The sequence below is a fragment of the Mesoplodon bidens genome, assembly GCF_964165515.1.
Source record: "Mesoplodon bidens genome assembly, contig: HAP1_SCAFFOLD_49, whole genome shotgun sequence".
Taxonomy (NCBI): domain Eukaryota; kingdom Metazoa; phylum Chordata; class Mammalia; order Artiodactyla; family Ziphiidae; genus Mesoplodon; species Mesoplodon bidens.
Window position 1 is genome coordinate 2086878 of NW_027671810.1, and position 15944 is coordinate 2102821.

The following is a 15944-nucleotide window of genomic DNA, read 5'->3' on the forward strand; positions in this document are numbered from 1 at the left end:
CTACCTAAGGAGACAAAAGACCTGTACTCTGAAAACTCTAAGATGCTGATGAAAGAAATCGAAAGTGACACAAACAGATGGAGAGATATACCATGTGCTTGGATTGGAAGAATCAATACTGTCAAAATGACTATACTACTTAAGGCAATCTACAGATTCAATGCAATCCCTATTAAATTACCAGTGGAATTTTTTTTTTTAGATTTTTTTCATGTGGACCATTTTTAAAGTCTTTATTGAATTTGTTACAATATTGCTTCTGTTTCATGTTTTGGTTTTTGTTTTTTTGTGTGTTTTTTTGGTTGCATGGCATGTGGGATCCCAACTCCCTGACCAGGGATCAAACCTGCATCCTCCTCATTGGAAGGTGAAGTCCCAACCACCGGACCGCCGGGAAAGCCCCCACCAATGGCATTTTTCACAGAACTAGAACAGAACATTTTAAAATGTGTATAGAAACACAAACCCCCAAATAGCCAAAGCATACTATGAAAGCAAAATGGAGCTGGAGGAATCAGGCTCACTGTCTTCAGACTATATTACAAAGCTACAGTAATCAGTATGGTACTTGCACAAAAACAGAAATATAGATCAATGGAACACAATAGAAAGCCCAGAAATAAACCCACACAACTATGGTCAATTAATCTATGACAAAGGAGGCAGGAATATACAATGGAGAAAAGACAGTCTCTTCCATAAGTGGTGCTGGGAAAACTGGACAGCTACATGTAAAAAAATGAAATTAGAACAATTTTCTAACATCACAGACAAAAATAAACTCAAAATGCATTAAAGACCTAAATGTAAGACTGGATATTATAAAACTCTTAGAGGAAAATCCAGGCAGAACACTCTTTCACAGCAGCAATATCTTTTTGGATCCACCTCCTAGAGGAAAGAAAACAAAAACTAAAATAAACCAATGGGACCTAATCAAACTTCAAAGCTTTTGCACAGCAAAGGAAACCATAAACAAAACAAAAAGACAACCTACAGAATGGGAGAAAATATTTGCAAATGATGAGACTGACAAAGGAATAATCTCCAAAGTATACAAATAGCTCATGCAGCTCAATATCAAAAAAGCAAACAACCCAATCAAAAAATGGACAGAAGATCTAAATAGACATTTCTCCAAAGAAGACATACTGATGGGCAAAAAGCACATGAAAATCTGCTCAACATCACTAATTATTAGAGAAATGCAAATCAACACTACAATGAGGTATCACCTCACACCAGTCAGAGTAACCGTCATCAAAAAGTCTACAAACTGTAGACTACAAAAATGTTGGAGAGGGTGTGGAGAAAAGGAGTCCCCCTGCACTGTTGGTGGGAATGTAAATTGGGTCAACCACTATGGAGAATATTATGGGATTCCTTAAAAAACTAAAAATAGAAGTACCATATGATCCAGCAATCCTACCCTTAGGCATGTATCTGGAGAAAATTGTACTTCCAAAAGATACATGCACCCCAGTGTTCAGTGCAGCACTATTCACAATAACCAGGATATGAAAGCAATTTAAATGTCCATTGACAGATGGATGGATAAAGAAGATGTGGTACATATACACAATGGAATATTACTCAGCCATAAAAATGAGTGAAGTAATGCCATTTGCAGTAACATGAATTGACGTAGAGATTATCATACTAAGTGAAGTAATTCAGAGAAAGACAAATATCATATGATATCACTTATCTGTGGAATCTGAAAAAATGATACAAATGAACTTAATTACAAAAGAGAAACAAACTCACAGACTTAAAAAACAAACTTATGGTTACTAAAGGGAAAAGGTATGGGGAGGGATAAATTAGGAGTTTGGATTCACATATACACACTACTATATATAAAATAGATAATCAACAAGACCCTACTGTATAGCAAAGGGAACTCTACTCACTATTCTGTACTAACCTATATGGCAAAAGAATCTGAAAATGAATGGATATATGTATATGTATAACTGAATCATTTTGCTGTACACCTGAAACTAATTCAACATTGTAAATCAACTATACTTCAATATAAAATAAAAATTAAATTAAAAAAAGAGATTAAAAAAAGAAGTGTCTTCCAATGCAAGGATCAGATCAAAGAACATGAATGGAATATTCCTACTGGGACGATTAGGAGGATAACACATCCTTGGTAGGTGCAGAGCCTGTTCACTTATCCTCTGACTTTCCTTGTTCCCTTTCTCCACTACATCCTATTAAGCAGATAAAAACTTTGAGAAAGCTGCCTCTTCCTTCACCAATGCCAAGAAGGACAAACTCAAAGAGCCATTTTCTGTCTGTCTTCCTCTGATGTTGCTTCTTCATGTTTGAGCTATTGGGAGGAGAGAGAGGCAATAAATTCTCGTAATAAAAGCAAAAAATAAAAATAAAAAATAAGCCTATATGGTCAGTCACAATCCTTGCTATACTTATATAAATAAGACCGAGTGTATTGAATCTAGACTTATTTTGCAAACAAATTTGTCTTAATTTGGCTATCTTTGATAGAAATGAGGGTGATTTTAGAGAGAAAAATTATCTTTCGATAGAAACCAAAATACGTATTGTGGATATTAGATTCTAGTGCTATTAATTTTCCTTGAAGTTTTGTTAATTACCTGAAAACTGGACTGTGTTCTGAATTTTTCTAGTTTCCTCCACTACCTGACTACAACTCTCCAAACTAGTGTTTCCAAATTTTCTCCCACCCTTTTAACTTGGAATCATTGAAACTAAAACTGCCTTTTTTTCTGAAGTCCTGCATACTGCAGGTAGATATCTTAATATAAACTTCAGAGAAATCTCCACAGCAGCTCATGTTTAGACAGTCTTCTTCGTTCCTGTTGCTATATGGACCACTCAGAAAGTTTACCTGAACATCTGATGGACATTCAAACTACAAAAGATGCTTTAACCCTGACATTTAGAGATCTTCTCAACTGTCTACCCTCAGAACTCAAAAACTGGTATGAAATTTGCCTCCATTAGTAACCATTGTTTTTTTGTCTCCATAGCAATGCCTCTTATTCCATACCTGATTGCTTGTACAGTAAGCTTAACTTCTACTTGGAAATACTGCTTTGGAAGAGAAAATTAAGGTAAAATGATCATATGGATGAACTCTAATCCAATATGACTTGTATCTTTATAAGGGGGGAATACTAGAACACAGACATGCACAGACTGAGGGGCAACCATGTGAGGACACAGCGAGAAGGTAGCCATCAAAGGAGAGAGACCTCAAAGAAACTAAACTTGATACTTTGATCTTGGACTTCTAGCCTCTAGAGCTATGAGAAAATATATTTTTGTTGTTTAAGCCACCTAGTAGCCAGTGTGGTATTTTGTTATGGCAGCCCTAGCAAACAAATACAATCACTATTAGGGAAAAAAAAAATCATGTGCTTTGTTATTCCAGTAGAATGATTTTAACACTGATTACTTCTTACCTTGAGATTATAAAAGACAGTGATAAACATTACTGTAGAGTATATATGAGTTGTGTCCTATGAAACAAAGGTAGTTAACAAACACCTCTCAGCTGTAGATGATGCCATGTGTTCATCTGATCAGCAAGAGGACATGAGTGGAAGGGAGAACCTTTTCTGCTTCAGACAAGCAACTTCCTGGGTTACCCTGAGTATGACAAAGAGGGCCATTGCTTGGGGTCCAGGTCTCCAAGCAGTCACAACAGGCCTCAGGAAACCACAAGAAAATTGTGAAGGAAGAATATTACTAGCCAGGCCCATATGAATCTTTTCCTCCCATCACTGCTCTTTTGTGAAAAGTTCTTCCAAATACACATTTTTGTCCCAAAATATCATGTTGGATGCTCGCTACTAGGAGCAAAGTTTTCTAGCATCTCTGTTGGATGAATTTTCACGCTTGCAAAATCACTCAGAAAAGAGTTCATCCTCCCAACACCTCCCCTGCACCACTGTCCCCCTAAACAGCATCTGACCACAATATGAAGGAACTTACCTCCCAGGTAAACAGGTGCTTGAATGTGATTTAATTATCTCTGCATCCTCTCCCTGGTCTCCCTGTGAAATCTAGTCACCTCTTTGCATTAAAGCATTTCTGTGGGAAGCCCTGTAAGGTGCTGGCTATTCTCAATTCTGTCCTGCTGGTTTCTCTGAAGTGCCTAGAAGCTGTCCTCTCCACACACAAACTGTTCTGACAAACTTCATTTGAATGATTTGGATTTTAATTCTCAATTTGCTTCTGTTCCTAAGCCTTAAGGCTTTTTTTTTTTTTTTTTTTTTTTTTTACCAATTCAGAAAAAAGCATCATTAAAAAAAAGACAAGGTTGGGCTTCCCTGGTGGCGCAGTGGTTGAGAGTCCGCCTGCCGATGCAGGGGACACGGGTTCGTGCCCCGGTCCGGGAAGATCCCACATGCCGTGGAATGGCTGGACCCGTGAGCCATGACCTCTGAGCCGGCATGTCCGGAGCCTGTGCTCTGCAACGGGAGAGGCCACAACAGTGAGGGGCCTGCGTACCAAAAAAAAAAAAAAAAAAAAAAAAAAAAAGACAAGGCTACTCGCAGATCTAACATGCTAAGGTTTAACTTAGTACGTTCTTAGGACTGATGTTTTCCAAGGAACAAACTTTCTTGTTTCCTGTGCAATAATAAAGGTTTGTTATAAAAGTTAAGTACAAAAAGTGAGAAAAAATAAAAATAGTGGTATCTTCACAGTTGAGTTCTTAACATATTTTCTGATATATGTAAAAAGAGAAAAATTGGCAAAATGAGTACCAACATTTTAAAAAATAAGAATTAAGCCTAAATCCCTGGATTTACCAATTTTATAAAATAAGAAAGTAACATTTTATAAAATACAATTTTATGAAATATGATTTTATAAAATTTGTTTAGCTAAGTAACAAATGATTTGCCCACAAAACAGATTTAGCAGGTGGAGTCCAGGGGGCACATTCTACAAAATAAATTTATTGACACTGTAAAGGGTTACTAGCATAAAATTGTGGTGGGAATAAAAAGGGCAGTGACCTTCGTCCTGAAGTTTAGGAGTGATCCCTGAATTGAGAGATATCTGAGTTGAAGTGGTCACTGGAAACAAATGGTAGAGACAAATCACAGAGAGCAGACTGTATCAATTCCAGCTTCTGGACTCAGAGAAGGAAGGAAGAGCTTCAGATTTCATTGCAGAGAATGAGGCTGAGAAACTTTAAAATCAGATGCTTTTTCCCAGATCCAGGGCGCCAGCTAATGCACAAAAATGCTTAAAGCCACATAGGTATGTCACCTTTATTTCCTAGAGAAGATGTTAGCATTTTCTAAATCCTCATCTACCGTGCCTGGCATGCATTATTTTATAGCTTTCTGGAAGTTTCATCAGCACCACTGGTATATTTGTAGTACGATGTGTCTGTGGAGAGTAGAGAATGCACGTCCGGGCTGGGGGCAACGGACTCTTCTAGCTACCACAGTGAGTGGTGCCCCTGCAAACCTGAGTAAGGAAGACAACTTGCCTTTGGGTGGGTAGTGTTACAATCTGCATGTCTAGGGGCACAAATGTAAAGACTGACCCTGTTCTGGGAATGATTATGATTCTGACTGACCTCAAAGGGGTAATTATGAAACCCCTGGATCATCAGGATCTGGATGTTCCCTACTTTTTCCATGGTGTGATCATGACAGAAAGTGTGGCTGTAGATATCTGGGAACATTTCCAGGAAGGTCCTCCTGTAGGAGTTAATTATAAAGTAAATGTGTATAAAAGAGAAAATAATATTGAAACCTATCAAGGGGAGGAGATCTTAAGGGTTAATATTGTAGATGGACTACTTTGGAAACAATCTTTTTCCCTTGGAGTATTAAGAAGTCATCGCATAATTGCCATCTCTCCACATTTTGTTCTAGAGTGCCTGGTTTCTTGATATCAGTGTGAGACCTGTTTTAAATAAAAATCTATTTGTAAAAATCCAGATCTGTAATATGTTGTAAATATCATTGTAGTGTCTTTTAACTATAGATTAAAAATCACTTCATTTTCAACAAAATATTTTGATGTAAACATCAAATGTTTTGAAAACAAAGGGGATCTGTTTTTGTTGTTTTCTCTTTTATCTAATTTTTGTATCCATTTTGCCTGGGCATATTAAATGGTAAAAATATTTATAAGATTTGCACTAGGTGAATCTTCTTAAAAAGAAAATACGGAAGGCCACAGAGTCTGGGAATATTAATATCTTTTTAATAGATTGATCCCCCTTGATTTCTTATTCTGGAGTAAAGGTACAAGTTTTTCCATGAAAATTAGACACAAATCATCTGACACAATGTATGACAGATGGAAAATGGTTGATGGGAATTTTGCTTTAATGCACATTGTTCATTGTAATTTTGCCCAGCTTAATGAACTGTGAATTAATAATGAGGAGCAACACATTCAACGTATTATAGTAATAAAGTGCTTTTATGGACATTTTTCATGTTTCCAGGCTTTCTTGGCCACCCTGAACAATTTTAACTCAAAGGATTAAAAAATAATCGCTTATTTAACTGTGTTAAAATAGTCAACTTTGAAAAGGATATTTTCCTGTATGAACTTTTTCCTAATTGCTTCCATTTGGTTCTGATCAGTAAACTTACCTGAGTAAGCTGCACTATTGAAACAAAAGTGATCTGATAGAGTCTTAGATGACATACGGGACCAGAGTCCATTGCTTTCTGATTCAACGACATAAAGGAGTAAAGGGAAAAATTAATAATTATACATTGTTTAATTAGGAGAATAGAAAAACTAAATTTCTTGTAGAAATAAGCCCAAAGAGTCCTCGTGTCAGCCCTGTTCCTCTTAAAAGACCGTGACGCTGTAATACCAATGGATAATCTGGGAGACAACCAGCTGTCATTAAAATAGATTTTACCAAGGCAAGGGCAATAGGTTGCTTATTAGCAGTGAGAAATCAGTAGTCTTTTAGAAGTGTACCCTTTGGAAAGTGTGAGCTATATAATAAATGAAAGCCTTTCATTATTCATTGTTATAAGCCAGATGTAGATTAAATGTACACTACCTTCAATTCAGATATTAAGATATCCTTCCCTCAGTAATTTTATGAGGTAACATGTAGAATGTCAACCATAGGCTAAGTCATATATTTTATAATCTTTCAAAACTTTTTTAAGCAATGTGTTAACCCTATAATGAATATAAAGTGGATCCTAACTGCATGTCTTAGAAAATGTGCATTTCATAGAATTATTTAAGAATGAATCCTTAATAGCCCATCTTTTTAAGTATGTTAGCTGAACGTTATGATTGTGTAATATCATTTTAGGGCATTACCACATTTTAAGAAATAAAATAATATTCAGAAGCATAATTTTGCCAGAATGTAAAATTTAAAACCAGAAATTTGACTTGTGAAAAATCCTCACATGATTATTGGCCTGTTAAAAAATAAAGCAAACCTCACAAACCTAATGCAAGCTATTATGTGCAAAATAATGTGCTAGTTACACAGCCCTCTGGGAAGTGAATGTGAGTCCGGATGCTTCTTTCTTGGTTTATTTCATTCCTAGAGTACCTTTGTTGCAGTTTTTTCTTATGTTCCCAAAGGAAACAAGTAAGCCATCTCAAGTTTAAGCTTTGTCCTCAATAAAGTAAAAAATGTGCCAGATACCATTTGACTGGATGATAACTAAAACTGGACAAATATTTTCTCTCACTGGAGACTGACAGTGTTTTAGTTGTGCTTAACATTTGTGATTCTCCTAAAAAAAGGGTACAAATGAAAACTTATGGTTACCAGGAGATAAGGGGGGAAGGATAAATTGGGAGATTGGGATTGACATATACACACGCCTATATACAAAATAGATAATAATAACCTACTGTATAGCACGGGGAGCTCTACTCAATACTCTGTAATGGCCTCTATGGGAAAAGAATCTTTTAAAAAAGTGGACATATGTATATGTATAACTGGCTCTCTTTGCTGTACACCTGAAACTTACACAAATTTGTAACTCAACTATACTCCACTAAAAATCTTTTAAAATAAAAAAATAGAGTACTACATGCATTTCTAAGAAATAAACATTATTTTCTTCATTCTTCTAAAATAAATAAAAATAAAATAATGTAATATGTGATTTTCAAGCTAATGAACACCTAAGAATGAAATTTGAAAATCTACATTTGGAATGTATAATTCCTTTGTTCAGAGGCAGTGACATTACAAAAGAACAAAACTTCTCAAACATTTCCCCATTTAGAGTAATGCTGACAGTGAGTGTCTGGTGGATCTCAGAGGGGCACAACTGATAATATCTTTATCATGCTGCCAGTTTGCTAAGTGGTTTCATATTCACTAAGAAAGACTTGTCAATGGATACTGAAGAATAGATGTGAGGTCTCTGTGAGGTCTTTGTGCCAAGTCTCTGTGTGTTGTCTCTGTGTGAGATCTCTGTGTGAAGTCTCTGTATGCGGTCCCTTTGGAAGGTATCTCTGGGAAATCTGTTAAATCTGGGCTAGGTTTCTGTCTGAGGGTCTGTGAAGCAACATGAGGTCCCTGTGTGAGGTGTCAGTATGTGATCTCTGAGAAAGGTGTTTGCGTGAGAAGTCTCTCTTGGGAGGTGTGTCTGTGAAGTCTTTGTGTATTGTCTCTGGGTCTCTCCATTTCTTTTTTTCTTTTGGTCTCTCAATTTCTTGTCTTACTGTACCCTATGGAAGACGGAGCAGCAAGAGAAGGGCAAAGGGACTTGCTTCTTTCTGTTTTCTTGCTGTTCCATCAGCATCACCTGTCTGTGGCACCTTCCCAGCAGGAGCCAGAGGGGTCCAAGTCCAGCTTCCCCATATTCCCAGAACTCACTTCTGGGTGCCCCTGAGAGCACCCAGCAGCAGCCAGGCTCAGGTCCCAGCCCTGTCATCTCTTTCCTCTGGGTACCGACCCCTCCCACAAGTCCTGGCTCCACTCTCACTGCTCTGCCTATTCTGGAGGCTGCCTTGGGAATTGGGGCCCAGAGGTAGGGCCTGGCTCCAGGGAGAAACCAGGGGTGTGAGCAGTCCTGTGCTCACTCTGCCCCCTCCACCCCAGGTCACAGCAATTCCACGTGTTGAGGGGCCTGACAGGGATGGGGGATGGGGTCCATTTCTGTTGTCATCTGGATCAGGGGCATCAGCTAGAACAGAAATCTCCACAATGAGAAAGACACCACCTGGAGCTGTGTCCACCATGAGCCTTGCACATGGCAGGAAGCACCAAATCACTCTAGAGAAATTCTTCCTCGTCTCCCTGCTTTTCCATATGGATGGGGGTCAGGAGACAAGAAAAGCTGTGCCAGAAGCAGATCAGTGGAACACCCCTGGATTGCACCCTGCCCCATCCACTTTGCACAGGTCACCTCCACACCACCACAAATCCTGTCTGATTGCTTCTTCACCTGCCAGGCTCTGGGGTGATCAAGGACTGGGAGACAGGCAAGGCTTACTACACAATCACAGGCCAGTCCCCACCTCTCCCCTGGAGCAGTCCTTGGGCCATGTGTTTATGTGAAGGTCACCAGACTAGGAGTCACATCCCAAGTTCCCTAGTCCTGGCTTTTACACCTATTGTTAACTTATCCTTCCTAAAAGTCAAGAGGTGAGGATGTGTAAGCTTATTAAATATAGTGTTAAGAGATTAACCTTCCCTGATTTGCTTTACTTCTATAAGTTTGACCTTCTGTTTTGACCTAAAGGTGGTTTCTCTAGGTCTGTGATCTTAGAGTTGGAATAGGGTAGAGACCCTGGGGTGGGGCCATGATGAGCTACTGGACCCTTAACTTTTCCTCCCCTTTAGGCCTTTAGATGGTGGTTGTATGTCAGGGGGCTGCTCTTTCACAACTGCACATTTATGGGAATCTGGTACCACTTTGCCTCCTTCCTTCGATCCAGGGATTTTTCTACACCTACATCCCACCCTAAATTCACAGTGTTTGACCATCAGATAGTTACTACCCACAGTCACACCCCTATTCCATTCATCCAAAACTCCTTCTCTGGGGTTAACATAGAGTGGAAGGTAGGTGACCCATGAACATAGCCATTCATTTATATGGGACTGCACTCAACACAGCCCTCAGCAGCCTCCCTGATACTCCCCCCACCTACACACACAGAGCTGGAAATGCCATCCTTGTTGCTGCTCTAAAGTCTAGGAAAAACAGAGGTGGGGGAGGGTGATGCTGTACATTTTATTATGCCTAAGCTAAAAGGGGTTCATAGGGCATATCTCAATCCCAGCCTTCAGCAGAGAGAGAAGGAACTCTTAAGAGCAGATGTTGGATATTCCCTACCAAGAGATCCAGGGGCAAGATTTCTCCTGTTTCTGAACTCAGAGCCCATACTCTATTCCCCCCAAACTTCCATCCACTTGGCTCTGACACTTCCTGGAGCCTGAATTGCAATGTCCGGCCCTATCGTGTAAACCTATCCACTACAGTTGCATAAAGTTCAAAGTAGCATAGAAGAAGGAGAAAGACTGGTTGAACCAGGTCCTTGGGTGTGGGTTTCATAGGTTTTTCCCATCTCATTGTTAGAGTAATTTTGGTTTGTGTAATGACAGTATCATAAGGTGCAATGAAGGGACACGAGACAAGGAGCAAGCTTGTGATGCTACTGTCCACCTCCCTCCATGCCCCTCCCTTCTAGAAGACAAAGTGCACAGCACAGACAGCAGCCATTACACTATGTTTTTATTAGAAAAAAAAAATGTATATATATATATATATATATATATATATGTATTGGGGAACATTAAATATCTTGGATGTGCTAATGAGAAAATCATTTTCTCTACATGGACTGAATTTTTACTTGGAGATACGTTTTCCTACTAAAGGGAAGACTAAAGAAGGATTTTACTGTCGACCAGGCAAGACACCTCCCCAAAGATGACAATGCCTTGGACAGTGTTGATGGCGGGCTGGGGCACCTGGAATCTTTGGCCCATACTGGCAGGTACTAACTGGAAACAAACTCTTCTTGGGGGGCAAGGATGGGAGGCACCTTAGGCCCAGCTGCTCATCGTCGAACCTTACACTTTTCAAACTATGTTGGTGTCTGACTTCCCTTTCCCTGATAGAACAACTCTGGCCCTTGGAGGTGGCTTTATGACCACAGGCTGTAGAACCCATCATTCTCCCTTGCTCTGGGTAGGAGGTAAGCCTATGGTAGCAGAAGCACCCACATACTGGGACTTGGAATTCCAGTTTGTGTTCATTTAACTTTGTGGCATGAAGTCCATGGTGAATTGCTCTTTTTTCTTCTGGGATCTGTCCAACAGCTCTCATGCGTGCCTGACCCTCAGCAGTCTCACTCTTCAAGGTTGATCTGCTTTTGACTGATCCGTGACTCTGGGCAGTGGCTGATATGGGCTTTTTTTTTTTTTGCAGAGCATCTCGACCATTGACTTTTTTCTTGGGGAAAATCCACTTTAAAAATAGCCTCATCCTTTTTCTGAAGAGGCTTTCTGTAGGGTTATGTTTCTTCTCTGGCATGAGCTGGAGACATCTGCTCCCAATAGAGTCTGTTATTCCCCTGACCTGGGCAGGGCGGCTCATACTTCCAGCTTGAGAGGTCCCTAATTCTTTAAACCTTTCTTCATGCTCTCCTGGTTTATGCCTCCTACAGTCCTCTCTTTTGTAAGTAGGGGCAATCATCTTGCTCTGGCTCTTCCATGAGTCTTGGAGTTTTGAAGTTTTGGGCTCCTGCTGCCCTAGGTGGCTCCTTTGGGCTTCCATAAGGCCACTTGGCTCCTGGGAAGCTAACCTGTCTCTGGTGGGGACTCTCTGGGGATGGCACTGAGGCACCTGAGAAGCCAAGTTGTCTGCAGCAAGGAACCTGTGTTTGGGAAAGTCCTGAAGCTGGTTGTCTGACTGTACCTTTACTTTGGAGTTAAACTCACTAGCAACCTCCATGTTAAGGCATGGCTCACCTGGATGTTGGAAAACAGACAGTCTAGGTAGTAGGAAACTTCTACTGGCCCCTGGCACCTCTAAACTCCTCATATGTACATTTGTGGTTTGGGATTTTGTCAACACTTTGGTTTCCAAGATAACACTAGACTGTGGTTGAAGAGCAGGAGACTCCTTGGCCTCCACAGCCTCCCTGGCCTCTTCACCTCTCAAAGATTGGGATCCGAAGTTCACCTCCATCACTGTTACCCTATGGCAGGGGTCTCGTGAGGCCTGACCACCACTCTCCTCTCTTGGCTCATTCCTGACCATTGCTGAACTTGGACCTGGCTCTAGGCTGTCCCTCTTGACCCCTTCCACACTCTCACTCTTCCAGGTTCTGCCCACAAGGCTGAGTGTGAGGGACTGAGAAGGTGGCCTGTCCTCCTGTCCAGTCAGAGAAGCCTTTGAGGGCCCATGGTAGTCAGCAGATGGAATCGCTCCCAGGGCACTCTGGATTTCCTTACACACAGCTGAGGGGGCAAGGAGAGGCCTCTTCACGGTAGGAACTGACTCTTCTGTTATCACCTTCTCTCCTGAATGAGCCTGAGGAGGTTTCTCCAGGAACTCAGCACACTTGACTTTTGAGTGGGACCCAGATACACAGGTGGCTGAAGGGGAAGTGGCAAACTGTAGAATGGTGGAGGGTTGGAACTTTTTCGACTTAAAGAGATTTATGGGCTTGAGGACCTTGAGGGGTCGGGTCCACCTGTGCTTTACCCAAAACCTTTTAATATGTGCTTCCAGCACCTCTCGAGTGTCTGGATCAGGGAAGGAAACCCTACAGGAGGTGTTCATGCAGGGTTCCCAACCCTTCAAGCAGTATCTTCCACAGGCTCCAGCAGGCACTGCTTTGCACGTCTCACCAGGAGGGTCTGGACATGAGAGCTGATGAAAGTTGCCCTTGCCAGGAAGCCTCCCCAGGCAGCTGTAGGAGAGCAGATGGGGCCAGGATGGCTGGACAGGACAGGCAGGGGTGGGCACCTGCAGCCCAAGAACCCTCCTCTGCCCCCACACTGACTTCATAATGCCCCTGCTCTCCTTCACCCTAGGGCTTTAGCCACGCCCTCCCATGGCTCCCCCTTCCAGGGCTGGGGTCACATTAGAGGCTCGGGGAGGAAGGACGACCCAGGAGAGAAGGGGAAAGATTCTTTACCTTTGCAGAAGTGAAACCAGGTCGTGAGTCCCCTCCAGTTCTTCCAGGCAATCTCTGAAAGCTGGAAATCAGGAGACTGGGTCATGGTGGTGAAGGCAGAGGCCTAAGAGCCTTTCAGGAGGCTGAGTGCAATGGCCCTTTAAGGGAAATCTTTGGAGGATTAGACTCTGGAGCCCAAGTATCAGTGTCCAAGGCCACATGTCCCTGACAGTGATGGTAAGTCTCACTTGAAAAGGGTTTGTCCTTTGCAAAGTGCTTCCACGTTCATTAGGCTCTGTTAATTAGGCTCAGGCTCTGTTTCCTGAGGAATAAGCTCTGCCACTGGCATTCTCAGAGACCGTGAAGCTGGGGCCTCAGGACTAGGAGAGATGGAAGCTAACTCTCGGGTCACGCAGGGCTGAATGGCAAAGGCTTACCTTTCAAAGATCCACTTTTCTTCCTACTCCTGCTCCTCCCCTTCAGCTTTACTTGATGCTGAGAGATAAGAAAAAGTGAGGGGCTAACACCCAACTCTCACTGTCCTCTATCTAGGCAAGCTGTGTTCATGAACAACATGACTTTCTACATTTAACTAAAACTCTGTGGGGTTTTTTCCCCTTTTACTTATTTTTAAAGTGGATAACAATCTTTTCAGTTTTTCTTCTTTGAGGAGTGCAAAGAAGGTTTTTTTTTGGGCAGGGGAGTATTCGGGCCTCTCACTGTTGTGGTCTCTCCCATTGCGGAGCACAGGCTCCGGACACACAGGCCCAGCGGCCATGGCTCACAGGCCCAGCCACTCCATGGCACGTGGGATCATCGCGGACCGGGACACGAACCTGCGTCCCCTGCATTGGCAGGGGGACTCTCAACCACTGCACCACCAGGGAAGCCCAAGAAGGATTTTTTAAGTTTTAATCACCATAGATTTCTTCTGTCACTGTTCCTCTGATCAAGAAACACACACATTCTCAGACCTAAATGCCCACGTGAGCTTTGTCAGATAGGATTCTGCTTCCCAAGGCCAGACCTCTAGTCCAGCCTCTTCTCTCAGGCTCTCAGGGGCTCAGCCCCAACACAGAGGAAGGTCTCACTTGAGACACCCGCTGTGGGAAGGTGGCTGGTGAACCAGGGCTCAGGGGTCAGCCTTCCTGCAGAGATTGAACTCTTCGTAATCCAGTCCTTAACCATTAGTCACTGCATTTGGGACTTGCCCTGGAGCCCTCTACCATACCTGAACTCCTGGTCTAAGATCTTAGGCTAGAAATCCTCATGCCCACTCTAACCCCTCTCTGGCCTGGCTTTTCCCTAGAAGGATGATGTTCTATACTTTTCTGAGAGTTCCCATCTCAGGAGTCTCTCTACGTGGTTTAGAAAAGTGGAAATAAGAATAAGAAAAAAAGAGAGAATCTCTGCTGGGATTAAGCCAAAGGTTTCTTACCTTCCTGATGTTTCTATGTTTCCTAGGTGGTGCTAAGAATAGATTACTCTGGAAGCAGTGGAGTAACATTAGGAAGAGCCCTAGTCCACACAGGAATCCAAGGATGATATCAATCACCCAGGAAGTTGGGCTGGATCTCAGCCAGATGACAACAATGTTTTTCAAAGAAAAGAGATTCTCCATCTTCTGAACTGCATTGCTGCCCTCAGGCAACAGAGCACTGGGAGTTCGCTTGATGGCAGAACCCCAGGCCTGCATCACAGAGCTGTGGCCTTGTCACAAAGGGCTCCTGAGTGTGGGGGAGGGGCAATACGAGAAATAGGCTGAATCACTGCCCCTCCTTCCCATCCAGACCCACAGACACCTGCACCCTCCTGGGGCTTCCAGATCCCTCCTTCCAACTACTCTCATCCTGTCAGAGAGACCTTAGCCAATTTTCTCTTCATTCCATCTGGAACCTGGTTCCTTCATCCATTAGAGACCTTTACTTGAGGCCCACCAACTTGATAACTCTTGAACATCTTAAGCTGACCCTGGAAGACTGGCTGTTTCACAGACATTTTTACTCAGGATTTCCTTTGTCCTCAGCTCCAACTTTCCCGCATCATGTTTGTGTCTTGTGTAAACCCAGGGATAGAACTTGAATTTCTTTTACACTTATTTAGTTTTGTGAATTTTGAATAGTGTATGTTTTGCCTCATTTTCTATCAGAGGGAACTACACACAAAAATTAAAATAATTTATTTTTCAAAATTCATAAGTATGAAAGAATTATAAATAACTATGTAATAGGGAAGAACAAATCTGCCTCCACATGAGATGTTTTTTACTTTAATCTTTATGCTTTGTTGCCTGAGCTAACTCTGTCCATCCCTGTGATCCAGGCTGGCTCTGCACTTTTTGTAAAACAATGTTGCCTAGAGCCTGAAATATACAGGATAGACTATTTCTAAGGCTCTGACTTTTAAGAGCCCATTCATGGAGATAAAAAGTTGCAGAACAGAGAATAATAATTGTTTTCTTGGAGGTTTACAGGAACACATGACCTGACCAGGATCTGACCCATCTGGCCAGCCTCTAGAACAAAGGATCCAACACCAAGATATTTGCAACAATTAGTCATGCCCCTCCCTCACCTTGCCTTTAAAAAGGCTTTGCTGAAAGCCTTCAGGGAGTTTGGGGTTTTTCCTGGGCATGAGCCACATGTCTTCTTGCATGGCACTGTGTAAACCTTTCTCTGCTTCAAACTCTGATGTTTCAGTATTTAGCCTCACTGTGCATCAGGCACACAGACTTGCATCTGGTAACAGTTAAACCTTCAAATGATGTTTTTGTAAGTTTGTAGTGTTTATAACTCTGGAGTTAGTAAATCTTTAAACTGCACAAAAACTTTTGG

General features: G+C 41.8%; 1 protein-coding gene and 1 long non-coding RNA gene across 2 annotated transcripts in view; one reads left to right on the forward strand and one right to left on the reverse strand.

The window, feature by feature from the left end:
* The window catches only part of LOC308611007, a 290376-nt gene that overhangs the window by 28329 nt on the left and 246103 nt on the right, over nucleotides 1-15944 (forward strand). The gene's annotated exons all lie outside the window — the stretch shown is intronic.
* On the reverse strand, nucleotides 10774-13718 carry LOC308611003 (spermatogenesis-associated protein 31A6-like). The gene is made up of 3 exons (XM_081259954.1): nucleotides 13548-13718; nucleotides 13132-13192; nucleotides 10774-12903 (listed from the first exon to the last, which is right to left on the reverse strand). The coding sequence occupies exon 3, from the start codon at nucleotides 12771-12773 to the stop codon at nucleotides 10881-10883; it is 1893 nt and encodes a 630-aa protein (XP_081116080.1). The 5' UTR covers nucleotides 12774-12903; nucleotides 13132-13192; nucleotides 13548-13718; the 3' UTR covers nucleotides 10774-10880.